This window comes from Glycine max, chromosome 2, assembly GCF_000004515.6.
Source record: "Glycine max cultivar Williams 82 chromosome 2, Glycine_max_v4.0, whole genome shotgun sequence".
Lineage (NCBI taxonomy): Eukaryota > Viridiplantae > Streptophyta > Magnoliopsida > Fabales > Fabaceae > Glycine > Glycine max.
Genome location: NC_016089.4, coordinates 43,578,012 through 43,603,128, shown reverse-complemented (window position 1 = coordinate 43,603,128; position 25,117 = coordinate 43,578,012). Strand labels below are relative to the sequence as shown.

The window sequence follows — 25,117 nt, the reverse complement described above, 5'->3', positions numbered from 1 at the left end:
TTGAATAACGTAATAGAAAAATGAGAAAATAAAAAGAACAAAGAATTACTTTGAGTATTTAAATCAACTAAAAATTGTTTTTATTTTAATCAACGATTTCAAATTTTAAATATTTTTTTCATACAAATAAAAGATAAATACTAAAAAATTTATCATAATTCACACATGTATTCTATTCAATCAAACGAGTTAACATATTAAATATACAACCACAATAATACTTAGAGAAATATTACCATTGATAATTATTTTATCACATTCAAACAAGATGATTTCTGGTAAAAAAATACACATGACGCATGAAAAAAACAGAATAAAAAAAAAGGCTATGTGGAAGAAAAAATTGACCCAAAGCATTCCCGTCCCACCCACCAAAAAACTCCCTACTCCCTACTCCCGAGCCTCTCTCATAAACGAACATACGATGTTAAATGTTCTTGGTCCTGACAAGAAGAAGAGTAATGTAGGTGAGTGCAGGTGACATGAGAAAGTCATAAAAGCTAGCCCCACCCCAAAACCATTTCTCTCACTCATCAGAAAACTCCGTTCTTCCTAACCCCCCCAGTTCAAATATGAATGAAGTCTACGTACAATAGACAAATAACATTAATTGAGACGTGGATGCTTGTTCTATGTGGCCACCAGAGGGATGAAACTCGATCAGAAACCTAGTGGGATACTCTTTTAACTTTTATCCTTATCAACCTCGTGATTTTACTCCTTTCTCACTTCACTGTGCTCAACCCTCCCTGCACCCATTTGCTCTGTAGAACATGAGAGAACAATAATAAACAACGTAACATATTAAGGTCTATGCGTGTGTGTATGTGCAAATATGAAATATGTTCACGGTTCAATTAAAATACTATATTTGCCATATGAAGAAAGAGAGGAAGAAATGAGAAAAAGAAAGAATATCGGATCTTAATAATTTAATTTTATTATTATTATTTTAATGATGGGATAGATTATAAATGATTTTTTTTTCTTTTTTGACTTTTTAGAAATCGAAATGGTTAAAGTTGTTGCCACCGTACATAATATAGAAAAAAACAAATTAAAGAAAGTGAGAAATAAAGTGCCCTATACGAAATTACGTGGTTCTACAAAAGGCCAGAAAGCGAAAGTTCCCCCTTGAATGCAAAAGTGTGAATATTTCTTCGTGGAGAGAAGGGAGAAAAAAATTATTGCAAGAAAAAGAAACAGACAAAAAAGTAATGCAAAGAAATTGTTTCAGTACATTATCATGAGTAGATGAATCATGATTTTAGTGGATATGGGTCCAAAGTTCCAAATTAAAATTCAGAAATGTGGTTTTGTTTGAAAGTGGCTAGTGGGTCTATGCTATTTAATAACCAATAAAACATTAAATTATGGCTAGGTTATGATAATACGAATGAATATTGTAAATTAGTTTGTAGAATGTAAGGAACGGTTGGCTAGCAGTCGTTTTCACGCTTTAGGTGAGGGTTACCAAAATAAAATAAGCAGCAATCACAAGGATCTCTTTCCTTTTCATTCAAGGTAGCAGCCTATGCCCTATATCTTCCCTTCATTTCTCGGTATAATAACTTCTAGAGAAATTAGTGTAGATTCCTTTTCATTCAAGGTAGCAGCCTATGCCCTATATCTTCACTTCATTTTCTTGGTATAATAATTTCTATGCAAGAGAAATTAGTGTAGAATTTTTTATATGGTCAACTAATTACAAAGAAACTAATTACAAATTATTGTTGAGCGTGATTTTCAAAATAATTGTTATAAAGTTAATATAATTTCATTATATACAGTAATTTATTATTGAATATCAATAGTAGTGTAAAAAAAATGCACTATCATCCTACTCTCATTGAACTCAATAAAAAAAAATATGAATTTGATTTTCATATATTATTAATATAATTTTTTTACACTGTCAAGTGATTAAATATTATTTAAAATATGGTTTTTAAAAATCAATAATTTATCATTTATATTTGTTGATAATGTTAGAATATTTACTCTTCTAATATATTTTACTTAAATTAAAAATTATTATAAAAAATTACTGTATAAAGTAAAAGGATCATTATTTTTTTCCAAGATGTAATGAAATAAATTAAGAAATGGCAATTATGGGTAATTAGGGGGAAGAGAGACAGAGGGAGGGAGTTGAAGTTGATGAATAGAGTAGAAAGCTGACTAACCTACCTCAGCAAAAGAAAGGATAGAAAATAAGCCAAAGTTCTAAAACTTAACAACAAAATCTAAGAGAACAAAATCTTAGATCAAGTTGCAAAGGGAGGAGCACCTGAAACAGAAATGCAAGAAAAGCTGTAAACGATAGGCGCACGTGTGTATCATTGTAGTTAGATTGAGCCCAACAGATCTGATACAAACCCGGGGACCAGATGAACAGTACTATTGCTGGGAACTAACTAGTTATTAGTCTTTATATACAAAGAAGGATTAGACCTTCTTTGACTCCATATGTGTTTGTTGTTGTTGATGCCCTTGTTGCAACCAGCAGATCCAAAACAAGACAAGAATGAAAGATCAAAAAAGAATCAACATTTTAGTTCATAAACTTATTTATTTAATGAATTTATCTACCAAACTAAAATGATTGTAAATATCATGGAAGGGTCAATTCAATTCCTTGATTTCCTTCCATAAATTGCACTGTTTTGCAGGATGACAAACGGGGGGGGGGGGGGAGAGAAAAAAGAGCATACTATAATGGTATTGTTTGTAATATATGATTCTTCTTTGCCCACATCTTTCCAACTTTCTCCAAATTGTTTTCCAACTGCACCTCACTCATTGGAACTTCGCCGGGTCAAAACAAAAACGAAATGTCATGATGAAAGCAAAATGAACGTTGTGTTCTCCACATCTCGCTAGTTTCCTTAATGGCATCATAGAAATATATGGTACCCAGTGAGAATATTATAATGTAAAAATAAAGAGGGACATGATTCTCTCCCTCAATCTCCAACAGTAAACCCCATCATAAAGAACATAGAAATAAAAACGAGAAATGAATTTAAAATGAAAATGAAAGGCCTTGGACTCTTCTGTTAAGCAAAACAAGGCGTTAATTATAGTTTATGCCTCTACTAGTCCATTGAGCTAGCTCAATTCATGAAACACCAGAAAATAAAACAAAAAAGAAGCTAACATTTCACGTCATACATACCAGAGAAACCTAGTAATAATGAAACACCACTTCAAGTAGCAGAATCAGAGAGCATGAGACTAGTTACATGCACCAAAAAAAAATAAAAAAATCTGTGGTTCTGATAAATCGTTGATGGGGGTTCAATTTTTGAATTAAACTCAGATAAATTGTCATAACTAAATAACTACATATAGATAAACCGTAACCACAATTAATTTCCTTAAAAATAAAAATAGATAGTAGATAATAGCAGTGTAAAAAGGAAAATAGGAAAAGATGATCAAAATTATTAAAATTATACTATACGGCAGTAGCAGTAACATTAGGTGTAGCAGTAGCAGCAACAGAAGGTACACTAACACCAGCTCCGTTGGTAGTGTTACCGGTGGTACTGCCAGCACCGTTTGTAATAGTATTATTAGGACTACTACCAGTTAAGGTAGACATAACGGTGGCGGCAGAGGTGACAGAGGTAGTTACAGCAGTTCTCTTGCGCTTCTTCTTCTCATAGGGGATTCCTCTGGCCTTAGCCTGACCTTCTCTTACCTCTTTGAGGTAAATTCGGACAGCCCGAGTCGCAAACGGATTGGACTCAGGACGACCTCCGTTTTCTTCGAAGGCCGCCCTGAGTCGTCCGATTAGAGCGTCCAGGCTGCCCCAGGCCTGCTTAAGAGGGCAGGCGCATGGGGCAGGTGGATTTGGGTGTCCGAAGTACGGACACCCCGCGATGTGCACCTTGGTTTTCCCGAACTGGTCGAGGTACTTCAAGAACTCGATCACGTGGGCGCCACTGCACCTCGCCAGCGTCAATGGCGGCTTGTGGTTCCGCAGGTACTGCAAGAACGTGTTCCAGTCGCGCCGTTTCTGCGACTCGTAGCGGCTCGGCGCTGCCGCCGCAGCCGGTGATCCCTCTGCCTGTGGAGCCGCCACCGCCGCCGCAGCCTCCGATGCAGCGTCCATGAGGATCACTAACAAGAACAACAACCAAAACCTTAACCAGAAGCAGGAGCAGCACCTTGTTGGATTGGTGAAATAGGTTTTAATGGGGGAAGAGAAGAGGGGTTAAACTTGTTGGAGTTAAGAGAGAGAAGATGAGAAATGAAAGAGAGATTGGGTGATGGGACGTAAAAAAGGCTAGTTGAATGAATGAGAGGGAGAAGGGGTTGAGTTGAGTGATGCTGGTGGGGGCGAGTGGCGAGCGTTTTGCACAGTGTTCACAATTTCACATGGTGGCCCCTCTTGACGTGACTACTTAACTATTCACCACGTTGCCCCCTCTACACTCTTCCTTCCCTTCTTCTCCTTCATTTCCTCATAAATATAATTATAAATCTTTCTACAATATCAAAAAAACACAATATCAATGATGTAACAAAGACTAATAATAAACCAATCAGTTCTTAATTTGAGTTATATTGAAATATTGGATTCAAATTTCTTTAAATATAGTGCTGAATTTTTAATTTTATGAATAGAAAAAAAATATTCTTTTTATTTTAATAAGATTTAAGTCTGAAATAATTTTTTTAATTTTTATCAAATTCAATTTATAATATTTCTTATATTAATTATTTTTATATTAGAAATATCCTTCATTAAAAAAAAATAGAAATAATATATTGACAAATAATTAAAAAATAAAAATAATATTAATGATAATGATATTTTTTAAAAAAAAAGTTATAAATTTTAAAAAAAATATTATTATCAACTGAATTAATTATTTTTATTAATTTTGATTAATTAAATAAACAAGTCTTATATATAAAAACATAAAAAATATAAACTATATTTGACAAAACTAACTAAAAAATCAACTTGAAAAATTAATCACATTAATTAGTGAATGATAAAAGCTAAAAAGCTTTTTTATTGAATCATAGTTAACAAGAAAGATCTTATTTGTCAACTAGGTTTCTAGGTTCAGTAAAAAAAAAAACTAGGTTTTTTAAAAAAATTAATCATTTAGAAAGTTGATGGATGTTTAGCGTGATAACATAAAAAAAGAGTAATAAAAAATAATATTAACTTAATTTTATATGAATTTTGAATGAGGAAGGAATAATGTGTGATGCTTAATAATGAACTCTACGCCACCTTACGTTATGAGTATTATACAATAGAAAATACATTAAGGTGATGGGGCTGATATTTTATTATTATGTAATAAGATAAATGTGCAGTGTGTTGAATAATGCGTCTAGGTTTTTTTGCAATTTGCAAGGGTTAAGGGTTAGGGCGTGTGGTGGACACGGGTGTTTGTTGCGCGTGGGTTGGCTATATTTTTGTGGATATTGGATGCCATCAGCATTAAATGGAGTCTTGAGATAGTCAAATAAACCATGGCCATGTTGATGTTGCTAAGTGCTAACCCCCCTCGTTTTATCAATTCGGCATGGTATGGTAAGTGTGTCTTCATTTCTCATTATAAACTATATATTCGAATAAAAATATAGTATATAGTATATATATTACTACTTGTTATGGTCCGTGACTTCTCTCTCGTATGAAAAAGAAATAAAAATTTACGCACTCTCCCTTCTTTCAAAATTATCTCCATAGACCATAGTCCCGTACTGTAGTCGGAACGCCACACGGGGAGAGTTAAATAGTTTTTTAATTTTGAAATTGTTTTTTCTCTCTTTTTTTAATGGGTTGTGGAATATTCAGTTGTTGTCTGCCCTTCGTCTTTGCCTTCCATCATGCCTTTTGGTTGTAGTTTATTTGTTTTTCATTTAACATTCATTGATTGTTGTATTTATTTAAATAATTAAAATCAGAAAAGAAAAATACTATACTAAACCCAAAAAACTAGAGAGAGAAAGACAGAGAGGAGATTCTTTTCCAATTGATGAAGCCAATCCGCAATCTGAAAATAATGGTTTTTCCCCCATTGTTTTAGAAAGATAACTTAATAGTAGTATATCATTTAGATAGAGTAATCTGTTCCCATTGCTTACCTTACTCACAACTTTCACAAGTCTGAGTATTAACTGTGATTCTTAGTATGTCATCGACCATAAATTTGTTTGAACCAAAGATTTCTATTTGAAGTGACCAATTTTTATTTTTTTTGTGCCAAACAAACACTCTCATCAATCTTGATAATAATGACGTTCCACTAAATCAAACTGCAAAAGCATTTTCCACTTGTTTTAAGTTTTGCTAATTCTATTTCATGTTCATCGATGATAAATTAATAATTTTCGATGAAAGAGACAGCATATTCATTTCTTATCAACATAAGAGGATTTTGATAATTTGTGAATGTACATAATTGTTTCGATAGTAATTATTATCCCTTTTCGTTTGCCTTAATACACAACTTCACCATTTTCTAACTTATCTTTGGGTTGAATTGATTCTTCAATGGAGGTAAATATTAATAGACATTTGGTTGTGATTGGTGCAACTATTGTTGTTGATCCCAAGTATCCAATTATATGAATTGAGTGCTTGTGATGCCATAAATAAATGCACAAATATTTTTTGTCTTCTTTAGTTAGTCGCATTTTCTTGTTCTATTTTTGCTAAAAGTGCTTTTTCTTAATTTTTAATACTTTTCGTCGTGGTCAAATTTATTACATAAATTACAATTAAAAAGATGTTTATTTCTGTACGAACAATATTTCTCAGCATGGTTGGTTCTTTCACAATAAGAACAAGGCAAAAAAGTTTATTTTCTTGAAGAACCTTCAATTTTTCCTCTATTGTGCTGGAAAAACTTCTTGTCTTGTGGGTTTCTAGAACTTCTTAATTACTATGTATTTTTCTTGAAAAAAGCCTTTAGTAGTTTTATCAAATCTCATTGAGACTTTATGCATGGTTGATGGTTCTGTATCTTGTTGGTTAACTATAATAGTGAGACTCTGCAATACTATAAAGTTGGGAAGAATTTGAACTAAATTTTTTAATGATTTGACCTCAAATTTTTAAGGCAATGAAATCATGATATTTTATACAACCTTTCGATTTTTAAATGTCTCATCAAGATGCCTAGCTTATCTGGTTTATAACATCCATTAACATATTAGAATAATCCTTGACAGTTTTATTATTTTTTATCTTCATCAACCTAATTTCTTTAATTGTATTTCTCAATGTGAGGAGCCTAATAGTTCCAACCTTGTAATTATTAGTCTCCTCGATCAATTTCATCTTGGAGCTTGTCCTATACTTCTTTAAGTGTTCCTAATTAAGTCCATGATTTTGATAACAAAAAATGTGATTTGTTATTCTAATTAAATAGGTAGCTGATGATTTTTTCTCTCGTCAACTTTCCCTAGGCCTCCTATGTGATTTCCCCTCAATGGTGGTTGATCGACTTGGAAAATATCACAATATTTCATAAACCTTGAGACTTTAAATAAAACTTCATCTTGCTAGCTCAAATGTAAACATTAAAATTATAAGTGAAAAATTGTTAAAAGTAGACATATTTACTCTAAAATGCATCAAGAATAAGCTACTTAACCTCAAAGTGCTTCAATTAAAAAAAAAACTCAATGAACTTGAGTCATTTAATTTGATAACACACATTGAGTTTAAGGGAAAAATCTGGATTTGATGTGATTAAGTTTTAGATTGAGAATTAATCTTAGAGTTAACCTAAAAAATAAAAATTTGTAAAAATATTTTGAGATCTCTTCAAAGAACAAAAGGTCTAATTAAGATAATTAAAAAAATTTGCCTCATGGCTTGTTACAACATGAGAGAACTTTATCGATTTATGAAGCCAGCTTTGATATAGTTTTTTAAAGAACCAAAAACCAAAATAATAAAACTTGCATGGATAAAGTTTGAAAGATAAAAAAATGAATACAATATTTCATAAATGAGAACCTGTTTATAAACTTACAACCAATATGAAAGTCCTTAAAAAATCTCAACTACTATGAGATTTTATTTACTAAAAATAAATAAATAGCAAGTTTAAGAGACTTACTTAAATTTCACATTTAAAAAGAAAACTCTTGCACAGCTATAAGTTTTAGAGATTTGTGTGATTTCAGTACTGCTCTCCTTACAAGAAAAACAGTTTTGGCGGTTGATTTCACATTTTGAAATTCCACAGCATTCAACTACAGAATCAAAGTTAGGCTACCAACCAAGCCACACTTGGAGAAGTGTGTGGGGAGCAAGAGAACTCAGACCAAAGCCTTTTGATTTGTCTCCACTTAGTATTCGCATAACTGATGATCAAATGTGTCGCACAAGAACTGGTTGTAATTCCTTTTCTGAGGGAATTATAAGATGATCAAATGCTAGGTCTAGGAGGAAATTAAAAGACACTTTTTCAGAACCAACACTTGTTTCCTTTAATTTGTCAATAATTAGGAAAAGTGGTAATGTAGTTTCTCATTCTTTAGCTGCTTCTGCTAACTCTATGTCTGACAACTATATACTCTTGGTGGAACTCCCCAAGCTCATTGCATTGTATTTCTCTTCATGTAGATGTTGGTGCAGCTTCCTGTCATTGTATTTTTAGAGACCATCGTGGTTTAGTTATTGGGTGCTTCTCTGCCCAACATCTAGCTTGAATGTGGTGCAAAAGAGATGGTCTAACATCTAGCTTGAGTGCAACTCGCAGCTAGTTATTCACGCTTGTGCTGATCTTTCTATAGTTCCTTGGGGCCTTCGTAGGTGCTGGGAAAATTGCTTTTTTGCTTGTAAAAATATATTCTCTGTTTATTTTTCATGTCTATGAGAAAGGAAACTCTTGTGCAGATATTCTAACCAATCACGGGACTATAGATCAATCTGATTTTTTGGTAGGGTGTTCCACCTTTTGTCAAGGGGCTCTCCTCTCGTGATAGGATTATTTTATCTTCTTATGGGTTTTCCTAATTTTGGTTAATGGGTTTTGTTACAGTCCTCCCATTTTGTTCTTAGTTTTCTTTCCTTTTCTTTTAATGATATTCGGTGTGTTTCTTGCTAGTTTGTTAAGGGGTGTCAACATAATTTAGATGTTTTTGCTGGCTAGTCGTTCACACTAGTTTTATATAAAAAAAAATTGAGTTTTTTTCTTTGTTTAAGAAAAAACTATATATCATACTTGGATTTGAGTAGTTTCCATACTCAACTTGAATAAACTAGTATTTTACATCAAATTAACAAGAACAATATTTGTTTTTATTAATTAAAATTTATAACAAATATTTTTTATTATATAAATTATATTATAATTAAAAATTATAATAAATATATAAATTATATTTTGAATTTACAATAGAGGACTCAAATTATATCTTATTTTTAATTATTGACAAATTCTTTTTAACAAACTATTAAAATTTATTTTAAAGATAAAGATAAAATATGGTATATCAAAAGAAATAAACAATTAAAAAGATTAAGTATACAAATAGACATAAATGGAGAATAACTTGGGATGATGATTTAGCTAATAATTTTGTTTATAACTACTAAAAAAGACCTTTCAAAAATATTATATAACACATTTTACAATGATTTTTAATTGTCTTTGAATTTATTATTTTGAAAAGTATTAATTTTTCACGATCATTTTTAAATTGTCTTAAAATCTTGATTAATATATCGATCCTTTAAGAAATGATCTTACCATGTGTTATTTTTGTTTAAAAAATGTTAAAAAAACAAAAGGATTTAAAAAAACAGTCTATACCATTTTTTTAATGTTTATAATAGTTTTGTATTGGAAAAAAATTATGTTACAACTCCATGTGTTTGCACTCAAATGATTATCTATCATACAAAACATATATTTAAAGGGAATATATATTCACCGTAGCTTTACAGATTCCACAAATCTAAAATCTTTTTATATCTGCTCCTTCATTTAAAGGGAATAAATCCATAATAAATTCAATAAATATTAGGATTTTCCCTATCTTTGTATTGAGCACATGAACTCCTATACTAATAAATAAAAATTTACACTTAATCCTAAAACTGATATATATGACTTTGCCGAAACTATCTTCTTTGGAAATTCAAGAATTTGATGCCATAGGCAAAAACGAACACGAAGAGGATAACCCAGCCTACATGAGCAACCGCAACAACATGAAGGAAGTCATAGTCAAAACCCTAGTTTTGTTTAAGGAATTCCTTCAATTACATGCTTCCAGCACCTTGTATCTCCAATTCTGCATTATTGTCACCCAGTTGTGAGGTAATAAGGCCATATAGTGTCCAAGAAATAGGAAAAGCCCAATAATACCATCTCCACCACACAGGAATTTGCTGCATAACATTCAGTTAGGATATATAAACATAAGTTTTGATAGGCAAAAGAAAGAGTAATATTTGTAGAACTAAATGATGAATTACATGTCAAAATGACAATTATCACATATATTTAATGGGAATATATATTCACCATAGCTTCACACATTGCATAAATCCAAAAAATATTTTTTATAAATCAAGAAAAAAATGAAAATAAAGTCACATTTTGTAAGTAAAAGTAAAAATAGAAAATAAAAATTAAAAATATGTTCTCAAAATTAAGCAACTCCTAAAAATATGTTTCATTTAAGTGTATAAATAACATTATTTATTTGTAGTTTTTACAGATAAAATAGAGATGATAATTAATAAAATAAATTCTTAAATCAAGGGTATGTCCTTATAATGCCTACCTATGCAAATAAATTCATTAAGTGCTAATTTGTGGTAAAATGACCCATAACTGTCTCTAAAGTAATTCGAAATATGACATAGTTGTCTCTATAAGAACCAGTTATAGTGTGTGTTCTAAATTCCTAATTTTTTGCATTCTTCCTTCAATTCAAAACACTTGCACAGTTGCAGTGCTAGCTGGTTAACAATACTGGTCCAACCCCAATCCCTTTCCTTTTTTTTCTCACCCCACTTCGATTCCCCAAACTCCAATAATGGAAATCTGAAAAATTGAGAGCCCCACCTAAAGGCCTGATGATGAACTTGGAAAATGATATACCCTAGAAAAATGAAATGTCTAACTGCACTCCCTTTACCATTTATGTATATATAATATGTTTATAGTATCATATTTCTTTGCATTACTAATTGTTTTTTTAGCTGCTATAAGTATCATTTAACTAAAGTTTTTATGGTCGTTAACTGAGAGCTGACAAATAATAATAACAATATTTTACATTTATGTGTATTGATAACAAGAGCCACGTGGTGATTGCAGTATAGGATATAATAGTTATAGCAGAAGTCTACTTCCTATGAATATATTATCTTTTTTGGCAAATGTCATTTGCGTATGATTCGGAGAACATAATTTTAGTTTTAAAAATACACACATGAAGGTGAAAAAAGCTTACCAATGACTAAGTCTTTTCTGGCCAATGCATTGTACTCTTTATATCTCGTATATACCCAACAGGAGTAACACCATTCAAGATTCTTCCAGCCAATAAAAGACTGGGGTACGAGCAACAAGTTGCCGCTGGACTTCTATTGATTCAGCGGGTCCACTTGCCATGCTTAACCTCACAGTAATGATGCTAATTAATATTATTACGAAAGATAATAAATTAAATTAAATAAAACTATAAACAAAGGCTAGAGCAGGTGCCAAACTAACTTGGAAATAGAATCCAAAACCTGAATAGTCACAGATGTTCCATTAGGGCCTTGCAACAAGGATGATACTTCAAATGCTGATTTTCCCTTTACCTCCATGTTATTGGCAGCCAATATTTCATCCCCCTAGCAGACAAACAGCAAAAGTAAAGGAAACATTATATTTCCCATTTGCTTCAATTTGGTGAAACTAAAGGATAGAGTATATTCTGATAAATGTAAAGACGGAGAAAGGGAAGTTGTTTTGAATGGTTAAAAGAACGAATTATTACTAATATCCACATAACATATATTTGTGTGTTATTAATTCCCATAAAAAAAAAAAAACTTGAGTACATGTTACGTAAGAGAAATTATTAGATACCACCATGTACTCAAGATTAGTTGTGTGAACAGCAAATAACTAACCCAATGATTCCCTTTAAACTATAAATAACTGAATTTAAGTAAAGCTGAAAATTAATTCAAGATAGAATTTTGTCGAGAACTTATTTTAAGTATGAATTTGTCATATTTATATTGTTTATTTGAGCATGTAAAAGTATTACTCTTCAGGTGTCTGCTTGACATTGCCCTGAATGAAAGTATGCTAATGAACGCACGCAAAGTTGAAAAGTTTCTAACCATTTTCATTTTTATCCCCCTTTATTTTTCTCGCCAAAATAGAAGAATTAAAAAAGATGAAGCACGTGCAAGATTAGAGTTTGATACACAACAACAAACAAGATTTTTACATAAGCATGCTGTTAAAGGCATAGAAAACAACACAGGATAATCTTCAAACTGTCATATTCAACAAATGCAAAAACTTGATGGACAAAATAGAAACCAAATTTAAAACTTTCCTCTCAAGTTTTTTTTTCCTATTATCTTATAGTGACCCATGACTTGGGCAAGAAATTCACATGTATAAAACGTATCAACTAATCTATTTGCTCAATGAATGCACAGCATCCAACACCAAGAGTCAGAAGACACGTAGAACTCATCTAATTCGGCAGTGGCCTTTTCAGGGTTTATGTTGAGCATATATTGAGGTACGAACAGCTTGTTGAGGAGTCAAAGCTTTTCCATTTACAAGCACTTGTTCATAGAAATCCAGCCGTATAGATTTGAACTGGTAATGCTATTTTTATACATACATAAAAACAAGGTAAAGCCTTAATCAGAATGACCAGTTCTATTGCAAAGACATTGAGGAATTAGCAAATCATGGCATTAAATCAAGAATATCTTGGTAGTAGTATGCGTATCTTCTCCTTCCAGGACAAATCAACATCACGAAAATAAGGGCCAAGCAATGTTAGCTGATCTCCTTCTTTAATCTGGATGATACGGGCCCAGTTAACTCTAAAATAACTCTTCAATTAATGAACCATGCCAGTAGAAAATTAAGAAATAATCAACTGTGCCAAACCTTTATGTAAATAAGTACTTACGGAAAAGGAGAAGAAAGTGAAAAAAAAAAAAAATGATTAATATAAGGATAAATAATTATTTTTGTCCTTGAGTGTGTACAGCTCACAAATTTTTTTTTAAAAGATAAAAATTCAAATTTCAGGGAAAGTAAATTTTTATAAAGATATATAATAATTTTTATATATCTCCTTGTTTTCTCTAAAATTACAACAATTTATATATTTAAAGAAGTCCATAATTTTTATTAGTTATTGTTACTGAACTTTTATTAGTTAATAATATAACTTTTATATACTGATATACAAAGTAATTATATTTATAGCATAATATATATGCACATATATATTATTTTGGTATATAACATACCATTATTCTTATTAAAACAAAATTAATTATTTTTTCTTTATAGAGTATAAAAAATTTGAAAAAAATCTTGTAATTAAAGAATCAAGAATTACTTTATAATAATGTCAATGCTGATCAGGGAGAAAAAGATACTCTGCAATTTGCACACTGATAAGTTCAGACTTTACCTTAGAACAGTGACAAAGGTTCTAGGATCAATGGAGAGACAACGAGGTTTGTGACTTGTGAGGGACTCAGGGAAGACTTCTTGTCTCTTTATATAAGCAATTAAGCCCATCAACTAAAAATATTCAAAGATATTATCAACTATCAAATATTAATACCATTTCTTTTCTTTTTATTTTTTCGTGGATTTTAATCCCTCCTTACTTTCACATTAATTAATGTTTGGAATTCATTAGACCAATAAACATAACTGACCTGTCAATATTGTGATGCTATTGAAAGTTATCGAATTCTATCATTTATATATATATATATATATATATATATATATATATATATATATATATATATATATTTATATTTATTAAAGATCTTTTCAATGTCTCAGCATCTCTGTTATACAATTGTGAATTTTGCAAGTCACTTTATATTTATATTATTGTATATTAGTTAACTGATTATTTTATATTCATATATAATTTTTTATTTTAACAATAATAGGCATATGACTGAGACAAGGATGCAAGTGAAGAATACCTCAATGTATGGATTTCTTGAGCCACAGTCCATAAAGAGATCTGAGCAATCCCACCTTGAATAAAAAAATTATATTAAGAAATGAATGCAGGATTCACAAAGATATATATACTTTAGAACCTACTTGAATGAGTAAGTTAAACTGAACAAATCAATTTAAATAATATATGTATTATAATAACTTAATGTTCTCCAATGCAATACATATAATGGTCGTTATATATCCTAAAAACCAATGTTGTTTTCTACTCACCTAAAACCGTTAGTCAAACATAACATTGACTTTTTTAAAAATTGATTTTGATTTGTACACATTTTTCATTTTTTTTTATTTCTTACTATACAATTGTTTTTTAAAAAATCGATGTTGTGTAGTTTAATTTAACATTATTTTCAAAAATTAATATTAATATTAATACTTTTATTGTTGGTAGTTTCAACATCAATTTATAATCGATGTTAAAAGTCTTTCCTAATCCATGTTAAAAAATAGTGAGATCATATGTAAATTAATTACTCAAACTTTTACAACTACTAGGTCGACTAGTGGATTTTGAGAGGCATATTATTCTTCAAATATAATTTTGCAGCTTGTATTATTGGTACGTAATAACTTCTTAAATGGCTCTGTTGTTCTATTATACTTTATTATATAATATTTATTCACATTAGTGGACCTTTGATTCCTATTCCCGTGATGCATTGTCCAGAATAAAATCAATGGAACATTCTACATCAAATCTTATTTGGAATCAAAGTACTGATGAGGGAAGTAATCTCGTAAAGATTCCACGCCAAACATGATATAATATATATCCATCTTTACCTCGTTTTTGCTTAACCAATTAGTTGGGTACTTTTGAAAAGGAAAATTCGCAATCAAAATTCACAAGTGACTTGATCCCGTTGCACAAAGTCAAAAACTCTATCACAAGAACAAATCACTCCTAGAAGCGTATGCATGTATCTGCAGTTTTTCAAGATACATTCGCAACAGACACTAAAAGGAAAGAAAAGAAAAGAGGCCTACTATTAGCTACAGCCTAGAATCACAAAAATAACAAATGAAAATTCCAATCACAAGCTTTGTGATGTGATCCTTCTGGGAACGAATCGTTTGATACACATCACATTATTTGATATGAGAGCTCATTTCTTTTTCTTTATTTTAAATATCAACATAGAATATAGCAAATTACTATATAAATTTGCACAAAAGATAGATGGATTCGTTAGGTTAAACAATTATGGTATGTATCATTGAATATAATTATATCGTTATCTTAAGTTGTAAAGCAATTCCTTTAATGAGTTGATAAGATTTTTTTTGGAAGGGTTTATAACATTATTCAATATAATTATATTGTTATCTTAAATTATGTTAAGCAATTTTTTTAATGAGTTGATAGAAAATAGTTCACGTGGGGCATTAATATATCTGTCATGTGATATATTTGATATTTGAAAATTCAGAATCCCTTTACACGCACATAAAAATTGTAAGTTAAAATTTCTAGTATTTTAATTTACAATTTACTATTAGGAAGTAATAAATTTCATCATATTGTCTCGCCAACCTTCAACAATACATCGATAATCTTATGGAAAATTAAGGCATGCTTTGCTTATATATGGCTGGCTATATAATCGAAGCTTCATGAGCACAGGGCAGGCAAATCTAATGTATATTAGTTGGTGGAATATGCAATGCTACCAAAAAGTAGGATTTCATAATCAAAGGAAAATGGTACGAAACGTAATTTCACCATTATCCAATTTATAATTCTGAAAGGCCAACCATTAGTTCATTAAAAAAAATTTACATGTTTTTCCGTAACAAAAAAGTTGATTGCCTCCAACAGAGTTTGTGGTAGACTTGGGACATTAGTCTTTATTTTAACAATAAAAAATACTAACAATTACCAACACATTGTCACCAACCAGTTAAAGAATGAAACTAAAAAGTATACATGAAAAAGTATTACCAACACCCTCACCATATATTTTTTTATAAGCAATTCTCAGCATAATTTTCAATGCTATTTTTTCATCTTTTAATTTTTTAAATTAAAAACATTTAAAAATAGGACTTGTAGAAAATGACCCAAGTCAATATATATATATATATATATATATATATATATATATATATATATATATATATATATATATATATATATATATATATATATATATATATATTTATATTTGTATGAATCCATCAACATTTTTTTTTATTTTAACAAAAATATTTCTTTATATGCATCAGCTTAAGAATCGAACTCACAATCATAAGTTATTAACTATGTGACACCATGTTAGTGTACGAGTTATGATGCATATTAATGCAGGTTGAATTTTATATTTTTGTTAAAATAAAAATGTTAGACTATCAATTAGTTCTTTAAATAACCCTAACAGTGTGGCGTTCGCTCTTTTGTGTATCCTGCGCGAAGCGAAAAGATAGATGACCGCCAATATTTTATTTCAGGATCCGACAGCGTTGGTTTCATATTTTGGTCCGGTTATGAAATTGGCACTGTGATGAGTTTTTTAAAGTTTAATCCATTGTGATGAGATGACTTATAGTCATGAATTAATATGTAAATTATTTATATGAATTTTTTAAAAATTAATTTTAATATACAGATTATTTTTACTCACACAATCATCCTTTATTTATATATATATATATATAACGTCTATGTTATATAACAGTTTAATTTTTAATTAAAAAAATTTGTACCACGTGTACAAACTTAATGGCTAAAGTTTTACCCTTAGAATATAGGATTCCTTTCCAGTGTTTGTTTCCCTTTGTTACATGATTCCAAATTTTGTCTTCCGCAAATTTAGGGTTTAACAATGATGATTATTCTTTCATGCATCTGTTGTTCTTCATTTAAGGGGTTGGAGACATTAGGAAGATGAAGCAAAAGCACATATGGAGTGCTCAACTCTTGAGTGCATTTATGGAAAAACCCTCAGTCATATACGGGAAGTGGAGGTCCAACACCATTGAACGAGGGTGTTCAAACAGATTCCTTTTCTGCTTACAAGAAAGGTACCTAAACAATTTCAGTGTATGATTATTTTATCTTGTTTAAAAATCTTGATTAAATACCACAATATTTTCTATTAAAAAAATCTTTAAAATCCTGATTGAATATACCCCTAGTAATACAAGGATGCAAAAACAAGTGAGTTCTAAGCATGTAGACATTTCGCTTTCCAAACAAAATTGTTATAAAAAAACAAAAATGCAGAATGATATATGTCAAAATTAAGTTAATTAAACACGGAACAAACAAGATCTTCCTTTAGAAAAACTATCTGGGTCTTCCATCCATCACTTCTTTTCTTTCCATAACACCTTCAGAACTCTAATTCCTGTACAAATAACAATGAATACAACAAGATCAGAACTTTACATGCATAATGTAAATACAACGTCACAGAAGGAAAACCATCTATTATCTATTAATTCTGTTTAAAATGCACTGGTACATAGTAATCAAATTCCAAATGAGACTGGTGGCAATTTCGTGTTATAGATAAAACAGCAGAAGTTTGAACTAACCTCCTTTTTGCTGGAACAATCAATCCTCTTTTTTCTATGCTTTTATATCGGTCCTTTATAAGGGTGCAGCAACCCTAAATATGAACCAACAAAGGTAAGGAAAATTTACTTACGTTACGTGTTTCGTAAAAGAGACACCAACCAAAATCATAGCAAGAGAAACACAAGCCTACCTTGAGCTTCCGAATGGATCCAGTTATCTCTTCACTTAATAAAACTTGAACAGGTGCAGGTTCAAACCTGTTGTTGGTAAGAAAGAAATTTATAAACATACATTCGTAAACAATCATAACTATGTTGTTTTATTCAAGGCACAACAGAAACTCCACCAAAACTTAACTGGTAATTTTAAATTGTACAAAGCTATAAATGGAATAATGATTTACTAATTATGGCAACGGAAGTAAATTAAGATATACAAAAAAGACTACTTGTGTTTTCCTAAGCGTGGTGGGCGTGTCTTTAACATCTCCTGTTTAGCAACTTGACGCCTAAGGTGTCTTTTCTTCTTTTCCTCGTCTTCATGCTCAATTTCCTGAACAATTTCTGGTATGCTGTAACCAGGATAAAAGATGCTTAAAAATAATCTTTTATTGTGACGTGAGTGAGTGAGTGAGTGAGTGAGTGAGTGAGTGAGTAAGAGAGAGTGGTCATATTACCTATCAATTTCCTTAGACAATTCCTTTATCTTCTTAGCTTCTGCTTCTTTTCTCTGTTGTTCTTTCCGCCTAGCTCTCTTATTCAATTCAACTCTAGTAACTCTCTTAGTTTTAATAGGCCTATCCCACGATTATTCAAACAACAAGAATACATCAGATGTTTAGAAAACACTTATATTAGTGCAAATACACCATGTATATATAATGCATTGATCAAAAGGATATTATGTAAACCAATAACATTTACACAATGTTTATTCCAAAAAATAGTAATGTGTTATCCAGAAGTGAAAAAAACATTATGCATCCAAGAAATTTAATTAGCATTAGAAAGAGAAACTACTAAGTAAATGTTAAGGGAAACAAATATAAGATCACAAATTCAATAGATACTTGAAAAAAATCACTAATATGCATTAGAATGTCTAAATTCAAATTCAACACAAAAGAATGAGAAAAGAAAGAAAACAAAAGAACAAAACATTATTTGACTTGATGGGTAACGTACATTGTCAAAAAATATAATAAAGGTGAAAAATATCATGAAGTAAATAAACAGTATTTAAACAAACTTCACAAAGTCAGACATAGCTCACTTTTTCTCCAATGCATCATCATCCTCATTTTCAGGAGTACTTTCATCGTTGTCACTCCTATTGTCCACATCAAGAAAATACATCTGACAAAAAAAGTAAATTATTGATGAAAGAAGAATCAATGACAGAAGTTGTACAAATTCAAGTGCCTAAAGCTTAAATGTGACAAAGGTTTCACCCTACAAGAATTATATAAATGGAGAGATTAAGAGAATGAGACTAACATCTTCTTCGGCGATAGCTTCTCCAGGAACAGTTAAAGGCACGGGTTCAGGGCCCAGTTCATTTTTGTAGATTTTTTGCATTACTTCTGCAACGGCAGAAGCCAATGTATCCTGATTTAACAGGTAAATTTTTAAAATTGTTTGTCAAGATGCATGACAAAATATATCACAAAGAGCTGGGGAAAGCATCATTTCTTAAGAAACTACCTGGTGACTTTCATATGAGGGATTGAAAGAGCAGCCTGGGGGATCAATCTCTACTGCTGGGATAAGAGTAGGCTTTGCTACCTGTTGAACAGGTAGCCATCATGTTATCAACTACCACTGAAAATGCAGCAAAGATAAAATGCAATATGAAATCTACTGATTAGAATGGACACTGCTCTAAAGTATACCTTTTTCACCTTCTTGTCATCCTTGCCTGCAAGGCAATATCAAAGAATACTGTGTTTAACATCTCATAATTAACACAAAGTAAACCAAAACTTCAAATCAATAAACATACAAGATACCTTTATCATCCCATAGATCAAACATGGCAGAATCATCCTGAAAAAGATTATTAAAACAAGAAATGTTAATAAAACAAATTCTAACTAAGGTTTAAGATGAAAAGCAAAAAATATAGTTGCTCCATATTGTCCAAATAGGATTGCAGCTGAGCATTTCAAACATAACCAACTCCTACTACTATTCCATCCATTCTGCATTAATGGGCAGCATACTGACCTTATCACCATCTTGATTGGCCACTTTCAAATTGGATTTAGAGGCCACATTACGGTTTTTAGAACACTTCTTCAGAATAGAAGATGGCACTGGCTTAACAAACTGATTTTTCTGTAGCAGGCTATCACATCGGAGCACCCTCTCCCTATGTTTCTCGATCTTCTTCTTCACAGCAAGATCTAGCAGTTTAATCACATCATCAAATTAGGCAAACACCAACATATCCATGGATCAACAAGAATTCAAAGTTGTGAACCCATTCATGGTGAAAAAATCAAACAATATAATTTTCCTATGACAAACAACCAAGCAAAAAAACATTAGAAATACAAAGTCTAGTACACTACAGTGTAGCCAGAAACATCCAAATAATCATAATCAGTTATTTCCACCAAAGTAGTCAAAATCTCAAATAGCGATGTGAACACAAAATCGCCAAAGCGAGATAAAGGAAAGACTAAGCTGGTCTCAAACTGAGGCCCCCAACGAACCAAAGAAAAAGAAAGAAGAAAACACATAAAAAAACATTTGGGCCACATGGCTCAATTCGCTTGAAACCCTGACTCCTAGGACCCATCACCCGAAACCCTAACTCCTTGAGCAGATAGCTAAAATACTTCCCTTTGTTAGAAAATGAAAGGCAACCTCACATATGAAGAGAATGCAGATGGAGGAGTGGGTGGTCGATGGTAGTAAGAGGAATAAATATTCAGCCAGTGATTCTGAGGGGAAGTAATCAGAGATTGTTTTATGGGTTTTGCCATGGATGTATAAAGTTTTTTTGTCTAAATGAAGGACATGGAGATCTCTTGCTAAGGTACTATCTATGTTATTTCACCCATTTTCTCTCATCTTTCCCCAGTCTTATCATTTCAATCGAAATACTATAAGCTACAAATTCTGTACAAGAATCTCTGGAAACGATTATCAAAAAATGGAGGCGCACCGCACACAGAATAAACTAAAAAAATACTTCAATATATTGTAAACCCAAATTACTTTTAATTTGCATCTTGTTATTAAAACTAAATCTAGCTTTCGTGTCCTTGATTAGATTCGCATAATTTGGGGGCAGCAAATGTCTCATTATCAAAATATCAATTATAATATAGGATAGCAGACTGCAATAGCCATTGTACTGAGGCATGTGCCCTGTTTGCTCAGGAGTCAGGATTCTCACCTAACACCGAGGGTTTTTGGTTGTGGGAAAAGGTGAAATGTTCGGGACTTTGGGTTGGATAAAAATATAAAACTGTGAGCAGCTTTTAACTGAAGTTAGAAATATTAGCAAAAAGAAAGCATAATATGAGGTTTAACTTCCGACTCGAAAGTAATAAACAGCAAACCCGCACCACACCAACGTTTCTACATACATAGAGTTCCACATTCAAAGTATCACCGGTTTTGGAGATTTAAACCAATAACTAATTTCCGCCGGAAAACCTGATTGATCACCTTTAGCGGGATTCTCCCCTCCCATCTATGAGACTCAAACCCGAGACCTTAAGGGAGACCAAGTCCAGTACCACTTGGACAAACAACTTATTGGTATAAATATATCATACACTGATAGAAGGTTATGCAATCATGTCAACACAACTAACTATAAAATTGATCATCTTATTTTTTTTTGTTTTGAATAATTTAGACATCACCACACAACTCAAAACTAGTAATGAAAAACATGATTTTCCAGATACAAGCCAATAGTTACGATAAAAATAAAAACATACCCATAGAAGACAAACTGAGAAAGGAAATACCTTTGGACTTGTCTTCATAGAAGAGAGAATCGGAAGAAACGGCTTGTAGAGAGCCACCAGAAAGAGCGTCCTTCGTTGATTTCTCGAAGAAATCTTCGATCTCTTCGGTGCTGATGTTAGCTCTCCATGCCTTCTTACCCTTCCTTGACCCTTTTGCCTTCTTCCCCATTCTCACGCTGCAATGGCTTCGCTTAGTACACTTCGCGTTTTTGTTGCTGATTTCGAAGACGAGGGTTTTCGGAAAAAATCACGAATTCACGGTCCAGCTGGTGGCGGCAGAACATAAGAAGGTTATGTATGTTATGCATGGGCGTACCATATTGTCGGGCTCTCTTATATGGGCCTTGAAATAGGCCCAGCCCAAAAAGACGGCCCGATATCACTCCTTAATACTATATAATTATAAAAAATAGAAAAAAAAATATAATATTGAAAATAAAAAAGGATAAATATATATACATATACAGATAAAAAAGTAAAAAAAAAAAACTACATGATATGATATGTGTATCGTGATTCGTGATGATCATATATACTTTTATCCACTGGCATATACTAATTAGATATTTTTATATTTTTTTTTAGATATATTTCACACATTTTTTTTAGAATTAGCTAAAAAATATTTCTCACACTAATTTTAAAATCATGTTTAGTCAATTTTTTTATAGACCAAAATTTGCACAAAATCCACATATAAATCCTTTTTGTACAAATACATTCTTGAAAATTAGAACCATTAAATTAGCATTGCTCATAAAAGCAAAGCCTCTACACAAAAAATTGAATTTCATAAGATAATATCTCAATAAGATTGAACCTTTATTACTTAACATGGTCTCTTTTTTTTTCTGACTTAAAAATTTATGTTAGAAGTATTTATATATTACTTAACATGATATGTACTTATATATTACTTAACTTGATCTACTGTAACTACTGACATAGTATATAATTTTAAATTATTTATGAACTTTATTCTAGTCCCATATAAGTAGGTTTTTAGAATTTTTTATATGTAAAACATAAAAAAAATAAAATAGGTGAATTGTGTTTTCAAACTTTTTCCCAAATCCATTTTTTCCAACAAGGTTTGACATTAAAAAATAGGATCGTCCTATACAAGTTATAAAATAAGGTTTATACAATACCAAAAAAAGGGCTTATAAGAATATTTTGATGGAATTTGCTATAAAAAAATGTTCATTACTTCGGTGGACCATTTATGTAAGTGGTTTATTATGGACCATGTTTATGTCCAATTTATCTTACCCACATAATCATGCGACGCATACTCTGCATTGGATTCTTTCTTCTTTCTTCTTTCTTCTTTCTTCTTTCTACAACCGTGACCAGAGATCAACCACCTTAAATTAAATCTATATGGGCACCAACAAAGTAAACATGCTAAGAAATGAATTCTTAAAACTAAAATACCTAAAAGGACGCAAAGATTTAAACCCCTGAAACGGTTTTTATGTAGAAAGATAAAAAGGAGATAACATTGACACATTGACAACACTCAGAAGCAGAACACCCCATCTACATTCTTGCAGCCGTTGAACCCCTTTCCGCTGCCAGCAAACTCCTCGTTGTCGCTGGAAGCACTACGCCATCCTCCTCTACACCACCACTAATATTCGCCAACCGCAAGGTGACACGCCCCCACCGATATTCATCCGTAATAATTTTATATTTGAACTTGGGATCAAAAACAAAACTTACCCAACAATCTAACTTACAGTTTTTTCTTTTCTTTTCACCTAATCATTTTCGCAAACACCTAATCTACAATCACATTCACGGATCAGATAATAAGGTTGCCTTGGGTAACGGTCTTGTGATAGAGGAATCCATTCATTGGCGAAGTTGCTGGATTTCAACATCAGAACACTGGGAGGCGCCACCCCGAACACGGTGCCAACGAGGTTGATATGAACATGCACGTTTCTCACAAAAAGCCCAAAAGCATGTGATTGAGGTTCGAATTTGGTGTGGGCCAATGCCGGAGATGCAGATGTCGAATCTGGGAGAGGATCAAGCGGTGGGTCAGATTCGATTTCTTCGCGGTATGGTGGTTGGGCTTGGCGGTGATGTTTCGATGGGTGTTGTTGTCGCATTGCATGGAGGGGTTTGGGTGGGGTTAGATGTTGGGGGTTTGTAAATCGGAAGAAGGGGAAGATAAAAGTGGGGGAGGTTGGTGGATGACGACGGTGTTTGCGGCAGGTAGGAGGGGAATGGCGACGGTCGGTGGAGGGGTCGCCGGAAACAGCGGAGAGGAAGGAAGAGTAAAGATTTAGTGTAGAAGGTGGATAATAGTAACGTGTACCTTAGATTATTCTTAAGGGTTCTAAATAGTGGTGCATTTTGGACCATCTATAATGGTTATCCACCCTAAAAATGATCTAAAAATAGATAATAAAAAAAAAAACTTACATGAACAAGAAAGATGAAAGATATGACATAAGAGAGTCAACACTACAAAATTATATTGATTCTCATACCCAAAATTAATATTCGAATGAAAAACAATATTTTAAAATCATGAATAAAAACGAAAGATTGTGAATTTTACATGAACAAAAACCACCATTGATCCTAATTTATTTCAAACATTTTATCTTAAAATTCTCATATCCAAAAGAATAAATTTAGTCGAAAGTTAAAGATTTATAAGATTATCTAATGCACTGAAAAAGTAGAGAGAAAGTGATTCATTGTCCGGAAAGTGGAGCCAAGGGAAAGAAAAATAAGTAGAAACAAAAAGGCAAGTAATTAGTCACAAAATTGATTGCCCTAATTAACGGCCCAGATAAATCCTATTATTAATTGATTTTATGTAGGATGTGTGGGACACATGGCAGACCATGTACCAACAACTTTAGCATCATATCAAACCCCTTAGGTCCCACTTTCATTCAATCAATGTTGTATGTGACCATCTATCATGATTCATTTTGCCACCTTCCACTGTAATCAGTGCATTACCACTTACCACCATGCATTCATTCATTCACTCTCACCTCTTCACTTCTGTTTCAACTTTCAATGGATTTGCATCACCTTCTTCTTTTCCCCTCCCTTTCCTATGTAATCTTTCTACCTAGGGAGTCATCACTACCTAATCAATCAACAACATGAGGACTTTGAAAAATATACAAATTATGATGTTAATGTAAAATTTCAAGAGTGTTAACAATGAGTACTTTTTTGTTTAAAAAACAATGAGTACTTTTTAACATTTTTTTTTACTGTAAATTATAAATTTGCAAGGGAGTTACATTAAATTAAATGAAAAGTGATATATCAACTAAAATTTATATTAATTTTTAATAAATTTCAATTAATAATAAAAAT

The 25,117-nt window shown here is 31.6% G+C and overlaps 2 protein-coding genes and 1 long non-coding RNA gene across 5 annotated transcripts; all 3 read right to left on the bottom strand.

Moving 5' to 3' along the window:
* Positions 1 to 3,362: 3,362 nt before the first annotated feature.
* Positions 3,363 to 4,442, bottom strand: LOC100802715 (protein LIGHT-DEPENDENT SHORT HYPOCOTYLS 6). The gene has a single exon (XM_014769286.3). The coding sequence runs from the start codon at positions 4,118 to 4,120 to the stop codon at positions 3,461 to 3,463; it is 660 nt and encodes a 219-aa protein (XP_014624772.1). The 5' UTR covers positions 4,121 to 4,442; the 3' UTR covers positions 3,363 to 3,460.
* A 5,437-nt stretch (positions 4,443 to 9,879) lies between these two features.
* Positions 9,880 to 13,721, bottom strand: LOC121173345 (uncharacterized). 2 transcript variants are annotated; one of them, XR_005887996.1, is made up of 4 exons: positions 13,675 to 13,721; positions 11,744 to 11,848; positions 11,461 to 11,622; positions 9,880 to 10,387 (listed from the first exon to the last, which is right to left on the bottom strand). It is a non-coding gene; the product is annotated as an uncharacterized lncRNA (long non-coding RNA). The 2 variants fall into 2 exon arrangements; XR_005887995.1 differs by having other exon boundaries at positions 11,461 to 11,848.
* A 3,716-nt stretch (positions 13,722 to 17,437) lies between these two features.
* LOC100802185 (ribosome biogenesis protein NOP53) lies at positions 17,438 to 24,485 on the bottom strand. 2 transcript variants are annotated; one of them, XM_041008451.1, is made up of 14 exons: positions 23,198 to 24,471; positions 23,033 to 23,100; positions 21,761 to 22,026; positions 19,998 to 20,176; positions 19,781 to 19,817; positions 19,664 to 19,689; positions 19,476 to 19,556; positions 19,269 to 19,379; positions 19,045 to 19,127; positions 18,449 to 18,568; positions 18,221 to 18,343; positions 17,963 to 18,029; positions 17,790 to 17,863; positions 17,438 to 17,599 (listed from the first exon to the last, which is right to left on the bottom strand). In XM_041008451.1, the coding sequence occupies exons 3-14, from the start codon at positions 21,927 to 21,929 to the stop codon at positions 17,593 to 17,595; spliced, it is 1,077 nt and encodes a 358-aa protein (XP_040864385.1). In that variant the 5' UTR covers positions 21,930 to 22,026; positions 23,033 to 23,100; positions 23,198 to 24,471; the 3' UTR covers positions 17,438 to 17,592. The 2 variants fall into 2 exon arrangements, with proteins under 2 accessions (XP_040864385.1, XP_025982080.1); XM_026126295.2 differs by having other exon boundaries at positions 23,033 to 24,485.
* Positions 24,486 to 25,117: the final 632 nt, after the last annotated feature.

Coding starts and splice junctions, on each gene's coding strand:
- LOC100802715 (XM_014769286.3), bottom strand. CDS start 4,120: ATGGACGCTGCATCGGAGGCTGCGGCGGCGGTGGCGGCTCCACAGGCA.
- LOC100802185 (XM_026126295.2), bottom strand. CDS start 21,929: ATGGGGAAGAAGGCAAAAGGGTCAAGGAAGGGTAAGAAGGCATGGAGA. Junction 19,557..19,663: donor ATGACAAGAAGGTGAAAAAG/GTATACTTTAGA, acceptor CCTGTTCAACAG/GTAGCAAAGCCTACTCTTAT. Junction 18,030..18,220: donor CCACGCTTAGGAAAACACAA/GTAGTCTTTTTT, acceptor TACCAACAACAG/GTTTGAACCTGCACCTGTTC.